This window comes from Strigops habroptila, chromosome 5 (genome assembly GCF_004027225.2).
Source record: "Strigops habroptila isolate Jane chromosome 5, bStrHab1.2.pri, whole genome shotgun sequence".
NCBI lineage: Eukaryota > Metazoa > Chordata > Aves > Psittaciformes > Psittacidae > Strigops > Strigops habroptila.
In genome coordinates this window covers 50,236,266-50,251,884 of record NC_044281.2, presented here as the reverse complement: position 1 = coordinate 50,251,884, position 15,619 = coordinate 50,236,266, and the positions used below count along the sequence as shown (strand labels likewise).

General features: G+C 41.4%; 1 protein-coding gene across 1 annotated transcript in view; it reads left to right on the top strand.

Moving 5' to 3' along the window:
• The first annotated feature begins 10,215 nt into the window (after window positions 1-10,215).
• GPR39 (G protein-coupled receptor 39) overlaps window positions 10,216-15,619 on the top strand; it is an 85,961-nt gene continuing 80,557 nt past the window's right edge. The window contains exons 1-2 of the mRNA XM_030485833.1: window positions 10,216-10,353; window positions 10,477-11,443. Of these exons, the coding sequence (XP_030341693.1) occupies window positions 10,576-11,443 (868 nt within the window). The 5' untranslated portion in view covers window positions 10,216-10,353; window positions 10,477-10,575. The remainder of the gene's footprint in view (window positions 10,354-10,476; window positions 11,444-15,619) is intronic.

Here is a 15,619-nt window from a genome sequence, read left to right as displayed (position 1 = left end):
AGAGAAACCCTTATGGGAAGGATCTCAGGAGATAAAAAGGAATTACAGTGTTTCCATAGACTAGTAACATAAATCATGGCATTCTAGTGCAGGTTTGGGGTTTTTTTTAACGTTGCAGGTTTAAAATTCTGTGGAAGAGTTTTGTTTTCCTATGGGTGCTATAGGATTAGGGAATAATTTTAATTTTTCACCTGTGTTATATCTAAGCTTGGTCTATGGGATTCCTGTCTTTTTTGTTCCATAAGGCTTTCCAGCATTATCATGTGTTAGAGAATCGCTGAACTGTTCAACTCACTATCTTGGGATTATTTTCTTTTATACTCACTAGCAGTTTAACCTGTTGAAAACAATTATTAAACAATTTGTAACACAGCAGAGACATAAATGGCCTCAAAAAGCTTATGACTGAAAAACAAAAAGAGCAATGAAAGTTGCTAGAGCTCTCATATTTGTAGAAGTCCATAATAACTTGTTTCCCAAAGGTTAGAATACTTGAAATAATTTGGTAGGTTAGAATATTTGGAAATTATCCATCTGGTTTTTTATAACCTCTCTACCAAGATAAACATTGCCATCTTAAGCAATGGCACCTCTTTGCTGTGGAGCAGGTGCAACCTTCCTCAGACAGAGGCCTTGCAAAGACCGTAGTGTCTTCAGCTGTGTGAACTGGTATCGAATGGAGTTGTCACTCTTGGTCAGCTCATGGCTGTATTAGACAGGCAGGCTTTTAACAGAAGCCCACAAGTTTGCACTCACTGAGCCAGATTCACCATGAAAAATAATACAGCCATGTAAGTATGGCACTGCAGAGGCAGTGCTTTTTTCCTCCCACTTTCTCTCAGCATTTAAAAACAGAGCTGACCCTCTGTCCACTCCATAACACATCCCAGGAGAAAAGGGGGTGTGCTTTATGGCCGCCTGCTCAGGGAGAGAGAGAAATCTCTTTGCACATGGGAGTCATTTCCTATGGTTTCTGGTAGGCATTGTGGAGAGGACCATTTCTCAGGGACACATCCCAAGTCCCCTGGGAAGGACGTTCCTCCCCTCAGTTTGAGAAGCTGGAGCTGTCATTTCTCACAGCTTAGAAGTAAGAGACACAATGCCTTGGAAACAGCAGTCTCCATGAGCAATGCTGTAATCAAAGTGGAAATGAAACAATAGTGCTTTACACAGCATAATCACAGAAAGGGTACAGGTGTGATACTATATTCCAAAATGTTTCAGTGTGGGAGGCAAATTATCTCAGCCAATAACAGCAAAGTGAGCAAATAAAAGAGCTTGTATTTTGACATAACAAAAGGAAATGGCTGTTTTGACCACATTTAGTGCTTCCTCAACTCCTTCTCACTGGATTCATCACATAGTGGTGTTACAGACATTAAGCACTTACTTTTAATACTGACATTAATTTTTACTGCAGCACTACATAACTTCAAGAGCAACAACCTCCAGTATGGGGCTTCCTACAACCCCTGCAGTCAGACTTGTCCTCAGTGTTGGTAATAGAAGACTTTACCATTCAGGACCAAAACAGGAGAGAAATCTCCACATCTAGGAGTCTCTTACTAAAAGTCTATTGAGCCTGGTCTAAATGGAAGATAACAATTATTCTTTGGCACCCACCCAGCCTTAAGTCTGTCTCTCTTGGTTTGCTCACTTCTTATTTCCTTTCCTTTATCAAACTGTGTGTACATATACCTCACCTCAGAGAGGAGAATGTTCATGAAACTGCACTACCCTGCCCACTTCAGGTCTTCTGTATGAAAAAGCAGTCTTCGGCTCTGCCTCTCTAAGCATAGTCTTGGGTATGGATACTCTACCAAACATTTCTTTTGGAGTTGGCTGAAAATTGGAGTGCAGATTCTTGTAACTCCTGTGCAGCCTCCAGAGTTGCACTGCAGCTTCAGAGTCCCTGAGTCAATCATTCATTTGGAGACTTCTAGACAAGTCTCACACAGATTTTGCAAATGCATTTTTAAACTTAATTTACATGTAGACAAAACCCAAGAATGACAAAAACTTGCAACCACCTACACACAAAACATTTCCTAGGACACCTTCCTGACTTAGCATCCTTTCAGGATTTTGATTGATGTTTTGCAGTTCCAGGTTTCTTTCTTCCTAGCCAGTCTTTTCTTCCTGTAGGTAGTACACCAGTCTGAGTTAAAATTTAGTATTTTTACAAATTCGAGTTCCTTCTTTCCAGGTAGTATCTGGAGATAATATCTGGAGAGATCTTTCAAGGATAGCTTCTCCAAATAACATCTGTTCCTTATCAAATGTTTATTTAGGAGCAAACCAGACAAAGATGATACTGGAAGACTTTCTTTGGCCTAAAGCCAAGTCTTTCATCTATTTGAATGGATGTCCTGTAAAACTACTGACTCTTGAGCAGTCTGTATTGCTAGCTCTTTTCTGTGTGCAATGATTCTTCCTGATAGCTCTTAAGTCAAAGAGAAGTTAAGACTGGAAGCTACAATAACAAACAAGTCACCCAACAATTGGGCAATCAAAGTAACATTCACAAAACATGTGGGGTATATCAGTTGATACATATACAAAGATTGTATTTGTCTCAATTCCCTTATGTGCTGTCTCTACACCGTAGATACTATAGCTGTTATTTGTGCTAGGAGCCCTTTTTGTCAAGAGAGAAATAAGTACTCCTGAGGCTGCAGGCATATTTTACATCTCTTCTTTAGACCCAGGTCTTGGTTACACTGAGGAAGATCTTCACTGACATGAGGCAATCCTGGGGTGACAGCGTCAGAGCAGGCGTTGTGGCAGCAGGTTGGCATTTACAGTTGTTTAAAGCACACATTTTCTTAGTAGGAATAGTATGCCATGGAACAAAGATAGAAACTATTGTCAAGAAGGGAGGGAATGAGGGGGAGAGAATTAGAGATTTAGAGAGCAAAGAGAAAAAAGTGATAACTAAAATATTTTCACAGGTACTTTATATAATTCATGCTTCAAAAATAAAATAATAGCTGTTGGTTTGTTCCAGACAAAGGAGTTTCTGTATTTTTCCAAAACAGAAGAGCTCTACTTACCCAGTATGGGAAGTCTTAACAATTTATTGATCATATACCTGTACTGATAGGTAGTCCTGTTCGTACTTTAACAACCCCTTGGACAGAATATGGTACCACATAAACACAGGTGAAAACACTATTGAAAAAACAGTTTGGGATCCCATTTCCTATTTACTTCCATGTTCAGTTTCAAGATTTGGATCTGTAAGAGAGTGACCAGCACTTCCTATGTTTAGTTGAAGAATTTCAGAAGTAAAGGAAGTTGCACAGATAAAGTAAGCCTAACTGCATGCCCAAAGCAAATGAGGACCCCCCCCACACACACACACTGTATGGGGGCTTCAGAAAAAAGCATTACAAGCAACACAAACATTAACTCTGAGGTAAAGTGTGTGCTCTAAATTTAGATCAGCTCACTTTCACATTTGTTTGTTTTATATTTTCTTTGCTTGACTTACATTTACCACTATAGTACTAAATTGCCAAGTACTCCCATTACACTGTTAGTATTTGCCTCTGCATTTCAATGACATCTAAAATGAAGAGAAAATGCAGTCCTCTCATGAGTTAATGCAGAGCTGGTGGGCAAGTATGCCCCTGCCACAGACTTAATTCATGGCCCAGTATAATTGGAGGGAAGGAGACACGCGGAGCTGCTGGGGACTAGTGGGGAGCAGTTTCACTGTGCTCACAGGGCCTGGACATAAGGTAGTGAGCTTTGCTGAGCCTTAGCTGCTTGTCACTCCCCAGGCAGTGTTTCCTTTCAGGGCTGCTGCAGATCTCCACACCATCTCTTCAGGCTATGATTCAAGCCTCTCCAGCTCAGATTGTCCTCCAAAGTTTTCTCAGTTTTCCCTGGCTATTGTGTGCTGGGGTGGAGGAACAGCCCAGCATGCAGCAGCCCAGAACACCTGCTACAAGAAGCCCTGGTGATATGCACTAGCATGAGGACAGCAGGGATGAGAAAACCTTGAGTCAGTAATTGGAGTCTGGTGGTTCAGCTGGACAGTGACTAAAGGTTCTGTGCTTCATAGATCCTGTGGTGATGGCATATCCAGGAGCCAAAACTCCTGAAATTCACCTAGTGTTTTCCCTGAGAACAAGAACTGAAGCCCTGCATTCTGGCCAAATTTCAGCTCTCATGGGTTTTACACGTTTTACTTAGAAACCCAAATGTGGCATCCCCTATACCCACAAATTACTATGTAATGTTAATTGTCCTGCTCTACCCAGAGAAGTAGCTGTACCATTGCAACAACAGGTGAAGAACTCTGCCTTTTTTTACAAGCTATTTAAAATTGAATTTGTGAAGTTACTGCAAGGGAAGGAACTATATAACGTTGAAATACAAGTTCCTTAAAGTGAGAAGTTGGATATTTTGAGCCTTGGCATCATGTATGTATTGTAAATGCAAAAAACCAGGGTGACAGAAGTGCCCTTGCTGTGGCAACATGCTGCTAGGACTCCTTAGAAGCAGGTCAAAAAGCTGTCATTAGCTTGCTTCAGGCTAAACCCCATCAGCTGAGTTCTGAAGAGAGGCAAAATGATTCTGTAATAGCTCAGCTGGGCACATGAGTGCAAGTCCTGATGGTGGTGAGATGCCAAGCACAAGAAAGAAGCAAGGAAATATTTTTTTACTTCTCCTTGCAATAGTAAAGCTTGATATTGCTTTAAAGAGATTTTTCAGAAGACCAAGAATGAACCATCAACATTTTTTAGAAGATTCCTAGTTGGTTTGTTAGGAAAAGAAAAGCATGTACTTTGAATTGCAGTGTTTTGGTGCCTGCATGTGACAGTCACTTCCATAGATTATTGGCTTCACAGATTCATAACAAAAATTATGGAGAATTCAGGTTGGGAGATGCATTATTACAGTTATTTCTATATTGTAACTTTAACCAACTGGCTACATTCAGAGAATGAAATCTGAAGTTTTTTCTAGAGCAATAGCATAACATTCAGTAGTATGAACCTCTGTTAAAAATTGGGTTGGAAAAGTATGCTGCATAGAAGAGTTTTACTTGACAGTTTAAAAATGCAGCAAACTAAGTGTGTTCTTAAACACGAGCTTTGAACTGTATTTTGAAGCCATTAACATCTATTTAGACAAGTCAGTTTAGAAGTTACACAGAGAAAAATGAGATCTGATTCAGTGTGCCTGGGATTGTGCCCCAGGGTTCACGGTGATTTCTTGAACCAGATGTTACGCCTTGGTGCCACTGTGCTTCAGACAAAAGGAACTCTGAATGGGTATTTCAGGAAATGTGTTCAATACCATCGACTTATGATTATTGAGACCTGGGCTTAGCATATGTGCTCATTTTGGTTTTAAATTATAGCTCCTTTGTCAGGTCTGGGACATAAATAAACTAATTTCCTTTGGTGCCTCATTCTCAAAGGATGCAAAAAGGACTATCTTATTTCAGGACCTGCTTTACTTGCTTTCTCCAGCCTGTCTAATCAGCTTCTCTCCATTTGGAGCCTTTTTTTTGCCTCCTAATAGCTACTGAAATGTCAAGGGACAGAGAGAAGTGCATCTCTTTCATTACTCCAAGAGTGGAACATTAACCCTTTCACTTTTTTTGCCAGGCAAAGTGCACTTCCACCTAATCACAGCAACCCACAGGCCTCCTAGTGCATTTGGTTTACTGCAGACAATGCTGTAATTGAGTGAAGGCTTTGAACAGTTTTAATGTCTTTAGTTTACTAAGGTGATCAGAAAGCAGGTGGTGTATTCAACAATTCCAGATATGACTAAGTACAATAATCATGTGTTTTGGTGCTGTAAATGTGTTTTAATTATTATGAATTAACATCAGTTAAAACCACCAGAGCAACTAGTGAAGAGCTGTGTAAATGCATTTCTTGCTCTGTAGTCTCTATGCTGCAGGTCATGTGAGAAAGTTAGCTGAAATCCAGCACATCAGTGAGGAGGCTCAGGTGTTGCACAGATTGTCTGTATCTTGGATAAACCATTTAGTATCACTGTCCCCAGCTTCTTTTCATGTTGCTTGCCAATTTGTAAAACAAACTGGAAGTAGTGAAGTGCTTTGATCTATTTATTTAGAGGTAATGATTTGGAGCAGAGACCGCTTTTTTCTGTGTATCCTAGAAACACATTTGAAACCCTCTTCTCTATCGGCCAGACAAGCAAACACTCACAATATGATATTCCAGGAGGATGGCATTACAGCAGGTAACACTGCACATCGTTGAATAAAAGATGGCAGCTTTCCATATGTCACCTTTCTAGAGGTAATCTAATTAAATTAGAATTCATTATGGACATGCGGGTTACACAGCACATCCATTGCCCAGTCTCTCATGTTGCCAGAAGAAAAGGAGCCAAGCAGTTAACAGCACAATGGTTGTTAGGCTGTGTTGCCCAAAACCAAACTCTTAGAGAAATTAAGAAGAAATAAATTTCACAAATTACTTGTAGTTATTTATATTATTAACTAGCACCATAATCTTCAAAAGAAGAAAAATAGAGAAGAATACAAAGGCATCTTAACAGTAAAGAGGCTTTTTAGATTTCAGAAAACAGAAAGAAACCTTGTTATCTGAATGCAGTCTTGAATTATTTAAATGTTAATGAAAAATATTTTTAAAAGCCAACATGAGCTGTCTCACACAAATTGATTTCTTAAAACATTTAAAATCATTTGGACACTTCACTTTTGTCTGTGTTGTTTCTTCCTTTTATTCCCACAGCACTTTCCCCTCTGCCTGTGCAGATCAGAGTAGCTGCCTTCTGCAGAACAGCAATCTCATTTTGTTTACCTTGTGTTTCAAAGAGAATTGAACAAGCCCAGGATTCACCTTCTCTAAACAAATACTGGCAAGACAAAGGTATCACAGCTATTCTAGAGACAAGAGATTTGTTGAGATGGAGAATGGTAAAGACTAGCAAGAAAAAAAGTCAATGTGTTTTTATCTGAAAAAAAAAGTTAATCCTTTTCACAACCTCATTTTCTTTGCTTTTGAGATAGCTCTCCTTTTCATTTAAGTTTTCGAGTTTTTCAGCCAAAGGAAGCAAGAAACCAAAGTATTTTCTTTGTTCCTATCAAGTAGCTTGAACAGTTTGAGAACAGAAACCAGTCAGAGCAGTGTGATTAGCGTAGCCAATTAGGGTGGATTTGCATATTCACAACACGGTTATCGAGAAATAATTCTGCAGAGATAATGCAAGTGTGGCAATGCCTGTCTGCCAATCAGGGCACCCTGGCATCTGTGCTGTATAGAAATTGAGAAATAACTATCGAGCGATTCTGCAGATTGGGCACCCCAAGCCAATCCGCGTGCCAGCACTACGCAGCTGGGGAAGAGAGTGCATTTGTAAGGCTGCAGCAACACAATACCCCTGCACACTGGAAAAGGTTAATCTACAATCTATTTACCTAAAATGCAACAGCATCTGTCAAATGAGTTTGTTCTTCCAAGACTCATTCCAGTACAACTTGTGCTAACTGCCAGTTTTGGGGGCTAGCCTCATCAGGAGTTTGGGGAACATGGCTTCTAATGAGATGGCAGTTGGTCAAGGACCAAGTGCCTTGTAGCCCCTCCTGCCCTTTATCTCAGCCAGTGGTACACAGGCATGGCGGGGTGCTAGATGGTGCGCTACACAAGGTGCAGAATATGAGCTTTGCGCAATGGCCTAAAGGATGTATGATAAAGCTCTGCTTTCTTCTGTCCCAAAAGACCTCTCATCAAGGTGTTATCCATGGACTAGGCAAGAAAGCAAAAAGCCCTTCAGGAAACCTTGTGGACTCTTGGATAAGAGACTGTGGCGGATGATCATAGCTGCTTTATTATCTCTGAAAGTGAAAAATCACCTTATATACTACAGTGACAACAATTCATGCTCCTCACCGTTTCTCTGCCTCTCACCACTTGTCACCTCTTACCAACAACTGCATCACCACAAGCGTTCAGGTGAGCATGACTGTGGCTGAGCAAGTGGCATGCAGAGCTAGCTGCCACCTTGTGCCCATGTAATCTGCATCTTCATGATGCTCTGTTTTCTTAGAAAGGGGCTGACAAGTGATTGGCAATGTGTAGCATCTGCGTGTGCTGATTTTAGAAAGAGACAGTGATCTCTATCCTCAGGGCTCTTGACTCCTCTTCAGTGCTGGGGGCTGAAGTCATGGTGCACAATGGCAACAAATTGGATCAAGAGGGGCTCCCTGCAGCGTTCTCCCAGGTACAACCACACAGGCCACATTCACTTTCAAAACAGGTAAGGGAAAGGCAACAACACAAAAATTAATTTGTGGTGTTCACTGCTACAAGACACTGAGTAAAACTTAACAAAATGCCTAAAATCATACCATGACACAAATCGTAAGTTTATAAACTGGTATCATCCACCAGGGTAAAGACTATGAACTCTCCCCCTCCATGCCACAAAGAGGCATTAAGCACATTTATCACAGAATCATGGAATCATAGAATGGTTTGAGTTGGAAAGGAGCTTAAAGATCATTTAGTTCCAACCACCCTGCCAGAGGCAGGGACACCTTCCACTAGACCAGGTTGCTCAAAGCCCTGTCCAGCCTGTCCTTGAACACTTACAGGGATGGGGCATCAACAATTTCTTCCCCATTTAGTTGAGGAGAAATGTTTCCCTCCAGGAAGATATATATATTTTTTATAATCACCCATGATAGGGATTTTATATGTATCTCTGGAATACTCACTGCTAGTTTATGTAGTCCGGTAACTTAAGTAAGACTTTTTTTTAATGGTCTCAGTCTATGTGTATCCACAATTGCCTCTTTCCTTCCTATCTCCTTTGTGGCATCAGCTCTTTATTAGAAAGTTAATCAACTTTGTGTATATTCTAAAGATAATATTGAAAACTGCAAAACTGTGTTCTGCATTTTATAATTGGTGTGGAAAAAAGGGGGAAACCTAATCCTATTGGGCCTTCTCTCTCTTTTGCTCTCTCTCTCCCTTTTTCCCTTTTGATAGTAAGCAGCAAATTTTAATTAGCTTCATTTCCACAATTCAGTCATGCATATGTAATCTTTGTTCACACTTTTATAAAGTAAAATTAAGTGAAAGAAATTGGGTAATAATAGAAAGCTTGTCTGAGCAGAACAAATGTGAATTATCAAACATAAGGGAAGACGACTGGGACTACAGGCTTAAAGTTGTGCAAGGTTTGAGGTGATTCTTCTGAAACTGGAATGCATAAATAATGCTTAGAAACAGGTGCTGATTATCCTGTTTTGGGCATCTTTTGTTCATTATATACTTGGGCTGCTGAGGTACAGTGATAACCACTGAATGTGAGGAGACTGCTTAATAACAGCTTTCTAACGTTTCTCTTTTATCATGAGCTGAAAGTGTCACATGTGCTTGTCTAGTTAATAGAAATCACTTTGTGAACCCACTGTTCTTAGATTTGGTATTGGAGCAGATCACTGTAATGGGCCTCTCTCTTGATTATAGCTGCAAAAGCTGTTCTGCCATTTTGCATTGTAATGTAAAGGTTTCCTAATCCATATACACACCTTCTAATTAAATGTTTCCAGGGGTTACCTTGGGAGCCTTCAGTGCTATGGTTTGAAACTAAAACTAAAGAGTGTGTTAAATTCATTCCCTCTCAGGTGAGACATAGGAGCAGGAAGCCCATTTTCATCCCCTGCTACTCTGGATTACTTGAAAGCATGAGCATGATCAGTATTACTAACTTTATTATTTTTGTTATCTAACACGAGAAGATGGAAATTTAAAGGGAGACAATGGATGTGTCTAAATAAGTTCAGCTTATTTTATAACTTCTGAGAAGTCTCTTTAGAGTCTAAACAGTTATTTTAAGAAGCTACCAGTTCACCAGCAGCAACTAAAAACCAGAAGCTCCTGTTGACGTAAATCAGCCTGTGGCTGCACAAGCAGTGTAACAAACAATGCTTCAGCAGATACTGAGGTCTTCATTAAAGGAAAGGTAAAGTAGTGAAGCATGTTGGCATTACTGCATATAGAAGTAAAGTCTGAAGCCCAGTTAATATTCAGCCTGACCCCACCAACCTAATCTGTCCCTGAGAAGGAGCTCTTATTACAGGAAGTGCATTTCAGACATGGGTGGCTTGTGCCAAGATTTAGGTTAATGGTTAACAGAGAAGCTATAAGCAAGCAGAAACTCTGACTTCCTCTTCCTGGGGCAGCAACCAAAAGCTACCTTTGCTTGCAGAGGAAGAGGCAAATGTTGAAAGGAGAGCAGCTCATACCACAGAGGGCTGGAGAACGGCAACTTCACTTAGAGAAAGGAGAAAAACCCAAAAAGAGCAAGAGATGTTTGCCATAAAGATAGGTAAGATCTGAAACACTTCCATGCTCAGCTTGCTGACTCAGTGGCTGTTGCTAACAAAACCCACAGGTGTGGCTAGTTGAGACAGGTTTGTTGTGCCTGACTGCTCTAACCTGTGCATCGCAGTGAGAGGGGCAAAGCAGGAAAGGATCCATTTGCTGTGAATCTGAACATCAGAGAGGGCAGAAGGCTTTTTCTCCCTCTTCTTCCCCCCAGGGGCTTCTCATGGCAGGACAAACATCCTCTTCAGACTGTTCTCATCTCATTGACCACAGCCACATCCCTGAGTTTGAAGTGTCTCCTTGGATTAAGATCACTTTGGCCTGTGTGTATGTCTGCATCTTTATTGCGGGCATCCTGGGCAACAGCATCACCATCAAGGCCACTAGGATCCTGCAGAAGAAGGGCTACCTGCAGAAAGAGGTCACAGACCACATGGTGAGTCTGGCCTGCTCTGATCTGCTGGTCATCCTGCTGGGTATGCCCGTGGAGTTCTTCAGTGCTATCTGGATCCCCTTTTCTACCCCCAATGGCAATGTGGCTTGCAAGCTCTACTACTTCCTCTTTGAAGTCTGCAGTTATGCCACTGTGCTGCATGTTGCCACCCTCAGCTTTGAGAGGTATGTGGCTATCTGCCACCCCTTTAAGTTCAAGGCCGTCTCTGGACCCCGCACGGTGAAGCTGCTCATCGCCTTTGTCTGGGGGATGTCTGTCATAGTGGCTCTGCCTCTGCTCTTTGCCATGGGCACGGAATATCCCCTGGAAGCCGTTGAGGGCTACCAAGGTACGACTGCCTGCAAGAAGCCTATGCCCAGTCACCACCCTCCTGAGCTGAAGCACAATATGACTGTCTGTACCAGCCTTTCCTCCAAGTGGTCTGTCTTTCAGGCCAGCATCTTCAGTGCTTTCGCTGTGTACATCATAGTGCTGGGATCTGTCACATTCATGTGCCACAGCATGATGAAGACCCTGATGATCCACAAGGAAGGAACTGTGGCAGTGAAGAGCAGACTAAAACACCAGGAACAGTACCTAAGAAAAAGTGAGAGCTCGGAGGGCAAGAGCTCCAGGAGACAGATCATTTTATTCCTGGGTAAGAGCCCTGTGTTACTCTGCCTCCCCTCCCCTGCCCCCTTTCTACATGTGAAGGAAACCCAGAAGCCTCCATTTTAGCTCACCAGGTTCCCCCAAATGGGGGATATATGGTTTGAAACTGGTGCAAAATGAGGGAGAGGAATACTTTTGGTTGCAATGATATATTTTTAAGAAACTGATTTCCCTGTGTGTTTTTGACTCGCTCTTTTTGCTGTTAGAACAGGTGGGAGGGAATAAGAAGGAAAATTCCATTTGCTCTCTGCTATTTATGTTGTTTGATTATCCTGCATGCTTACATGCAGCAATATGGGTAACAGGGTGTTGCTGCTTGATCTTTGGGATAGCAATAGGCAATGGTTGCCTGGATATAAAGTAGCTCTACTTGCATGTTTTCCCATTAAATTACAAATATGTGCATATTTAGTAAGGCCCTTGATAGGAGGGAAGAGTGTCTTGCAAGATCTGAAGTTTGTCCCCCTCACAGGGCCTGTCTCTGTTAATTCAGGATGCTCTCTGAAGGGTACTTACATAGTCTCAGCAGTTGTGGCTGTGGATGTGCTGCATCCAAGCATTAAGAAAGCTGGGCTGGAGAATTGATTTGGTCTTGCAAATTGCTGTTGCCCTCTTTGAATTTTTTTTTTTTTTCCTGGTTTTATTTGAAGGCCTTGGAATTGTGTTTGATTCTGATCTCTCTCACCACATTTGTCAGACAAAAACTAATCAAGCTGTCATTTCACCAACTTGAATCTTTCTGGGCTGTGATCCATGTAGGCTCCACATTTGTTGATGCTTTTAGAAGCACCCTTAATCATGCCCTGGCTGCATTACTGCTAGTTCTTGCTTTGCTGGGTTGCTTAATATGATACTGGGTATAATAAATGAACCATCTAGAGTGTGAATGCAGAGTAGACCTAGTATTTCTGTGTTGCTTTTTTAGTGTTCTGCTTGATATTGGAGATGCAGAATTGAAGAATTGAAACTTGTGGGTCTGACCACTTCTATAGCTTTATGTAGATTAGATTTTTTAAGACTCTTTTTTTGCGCATTCTCTGCTTCCTTGTCTAGTCTTGCTTTTGCATGGCTGCGATATGAAGCTGCAGGGTAAGGGGCCCAGGGTGCACCCAGCTCCTTTTCTGCTCCACCTGTGCTGGAGCTGGGAACACGGTGAACACCCGTCATACAGACAAAACATATGACTTAAAGGCTTGGGGAAAAGGTGGAGCTGCTATTGACAAAGGTTTCAAATGGGAGATGTGACACTCCAGGCTCTACAGAGCTCTTCCTCCTCCTCAGAATGTACATCTAACGAAGAAATTGTCTTGTGCAATGCAAGAAATCATCTCTGTGGGATGGAAGGGCCCATACCTGGCTGATTAAAAGGCTTTCATTATCCTTACTCCACTGAAAGTACTGATTTCTGGGGTAGAGGCTTAGCAGCTAATGCTGAATACAGCATGTTGCGCAAAGTGAAAAAAGAGAAAGACTGCTCTTTAAGTGCTGCTGTGGGATCTTTAAATGTCTGTGGATCTCTCTGACCTTGTAAAATTATAATCCACAGCTACGTTAAAGCTCAGTCTAAGATCCCAATCCTGTAGCAAGTTCTAGCTATGTTGAGAGGTGAAGGTAAATTGCCTCAGCTTTTCTTCCCCTTCTTGATTATTGTTCTTGCTTGGTGATGGTTTAAGTATGGAATAGGGCTGCCCTAGTGCTGCTTGCAGGAATGTTAAAAGCTAAATGAAAGCAATTGGCTTGTCCTTTATCTTAAGGGAATTTGCTGTCAATATGTGAAGTACATGCACTTCCTCTCTGCTCTCAGCTTTCTGGAGCCAGTAGATACTTCCGTGAATTCTCCAAAATCATTTCAGTTGCAAGATTTTTAATACAAGTCTTTTAATTTACTTGGGTTGGGAAATAATAAACTGAGGAGGAAGAAACTGTGGCTGCATCCTTGAGAACAATGCAAAGCAGTTTAATTTGGAGATTTCATAAGAGTGATGCTTTAGGGAAGTTTTAACCCAGAAGAAATGAACATATAGATTGGTTACAAATCGCTGAATTTATATATAGTGATTTAGAAGTCCTCTTTGTTTTTCATTTAACAGATGGGTCAAATTAAAACAAATACTTGCACATTCACAACATATTTCACTTTTAATGTGAAATGTAAATGTCAGTATGTAGCATGATGTCTTTGAACATCTAACAGCAATAAAAACGGTTTAGCATTTTCTTCTTCTAGCTGTTAAAAGTCTTAAGTTCTATAAAATGGAGATTAAATTCATAAATCTCCTGACGATGAGAAAAAGCTAAGTAGAAGACACAAGAAGGAACTGGTGTTTTTTTAGTGTCACATTATTGTGTGGCACTTGGGAAAAATCATGAAAATGAATTGTAAATGTTGAAACTGAAAGACTGCTTGCCATAGATAGTACGTACACTTGCTGGATGGGCTCCAGATGGGGTGACACCACTGCTATGATGAAGGAAGGTGACAAGGGGGCAAGGGAGAGAGCTCCACCATGCTGCGCAGGTCTAGGCTCATGTAGGGAAGAGCTTTTGTCCAAGGAAGGTGGCTGCAAGGTTCAAGTATTTCAGCTTGAAGCCCAGAGGGTCTGGTTGGGGATTTGAAGTCATTGACGTAGAGATGTCAGTTCCTTCTGTTTCTGACTACCTTGCTACACTCGTAGTGGAGAGGAGAGTCTGGCCCAATGGCTGCAATAAAAGCTCTATGCCTGGGGATGGGAGTACTTCCAGGGGCTGTTCAGCTCAAATTTTGGTAGAATTGCTCCAGTCTAGAAATGCAACTTTGTTTCAGTGTTTTGGTGAAAATCAATTCTGTTTTTATAAAGTAGGTTGTGCAGTCCTGTTCCTTCCAACTTCCTTCCCACTTGCTGTTGCCTTCAAGAAAAACAGGATAGTATATGCAAGTCTGCTTAATGGTCCTGCCTCTGAAATGAGGCCTTTTGTGCTTTTGTATAGACTGGGGCATAATTCCTGCAATCTGGGTGTGTGTGCGATTTATTTAATCACCTTCTGAGTGGTAAAACTCCACTTTCCCAGTGGGTCAGCCCATCCACACAAGCAGCATAGGTCAGACTGGTTGACACTGTGTGGGTTACTTATGTTTGTTGTTAAAGCAGATTTGCTCATGTTGGGACAGCAAAGCTTTCTTCTAGTAAAGGTCTACATGGGTCTGTTTGAGTATGGCCTGTCATGAATAGCAGGGAAAATCTAGCTGAACTGAAGTTTTTGAATGGGTCATAGCAGCACTTGTTAGTAAAAGTTTCCCCACCCCCGGCACCAGAAACTGAATAGCTGTAGTGCTTATGAAAACACATGGCTGATGGCACTTTGAAACACAAGCTTTTAACAGTATTTAAAATCTCCTAATGTGCAGTCCACCCTGACAGAGATTGATTCTTTGTGGCTATTCGATCTCTTCTTTCTCCTGTGGCTGTGATAGGCAGGGCAGTGATCAGAGGGCTACCTAAATGGTCACAAGGTGCCACTGGGGACCTCTCACTTCAACAGCTGAGTTGAGGCCTTCGCCAACATAGCAATGAGCTTTTAAGAAAGGCAAGTTTGGAGACTTATATGTATTATTATATGTAAGTGGGTTACAGCAAATGAAGGAGAATGTAATGGAAGGATCCTGTAAAAGATATCAAACTCCAACTATTGCAGTAACTCCAACTATTGCAGTAATTATAAACGTTACACAAAGAAGGCACTTCTCATAGCTGAAACTATGTAAGTTAAAAATCTTTAGGAAATGTTAACGGGTGGCCTGCTCACTGGGAGAGGGGACCAGTATGGGATAAGCCTCCATGCAAGCTGCTGGTGGGATGGGTCTCAGCAAAAGTGGCTCCATAGCAAAAGTGCATGCTCACTGTCCATGGCTACATCCTTCTTAATCTGGTCAATAATGTAAAGCAACACTTATACAAAAGCAGTTGTATGGTTTGTCATCAGACTAGATCTAACTGAACTGAACTTGTACTCTACAATGAAATGAGTTTTGACTACCCCAGCTGAAAAATGTATTGCTTCTAAAGCTTCTGTTATTCGCCTTGGCAGATTCAGTTTTGTGCTTCCACTAAAAGCCTTAATTATTTTGTATAAAACAATCTCAAGCCCACCACAGAAAGTATGTTGAAATAGAAAAGTCCTTTAG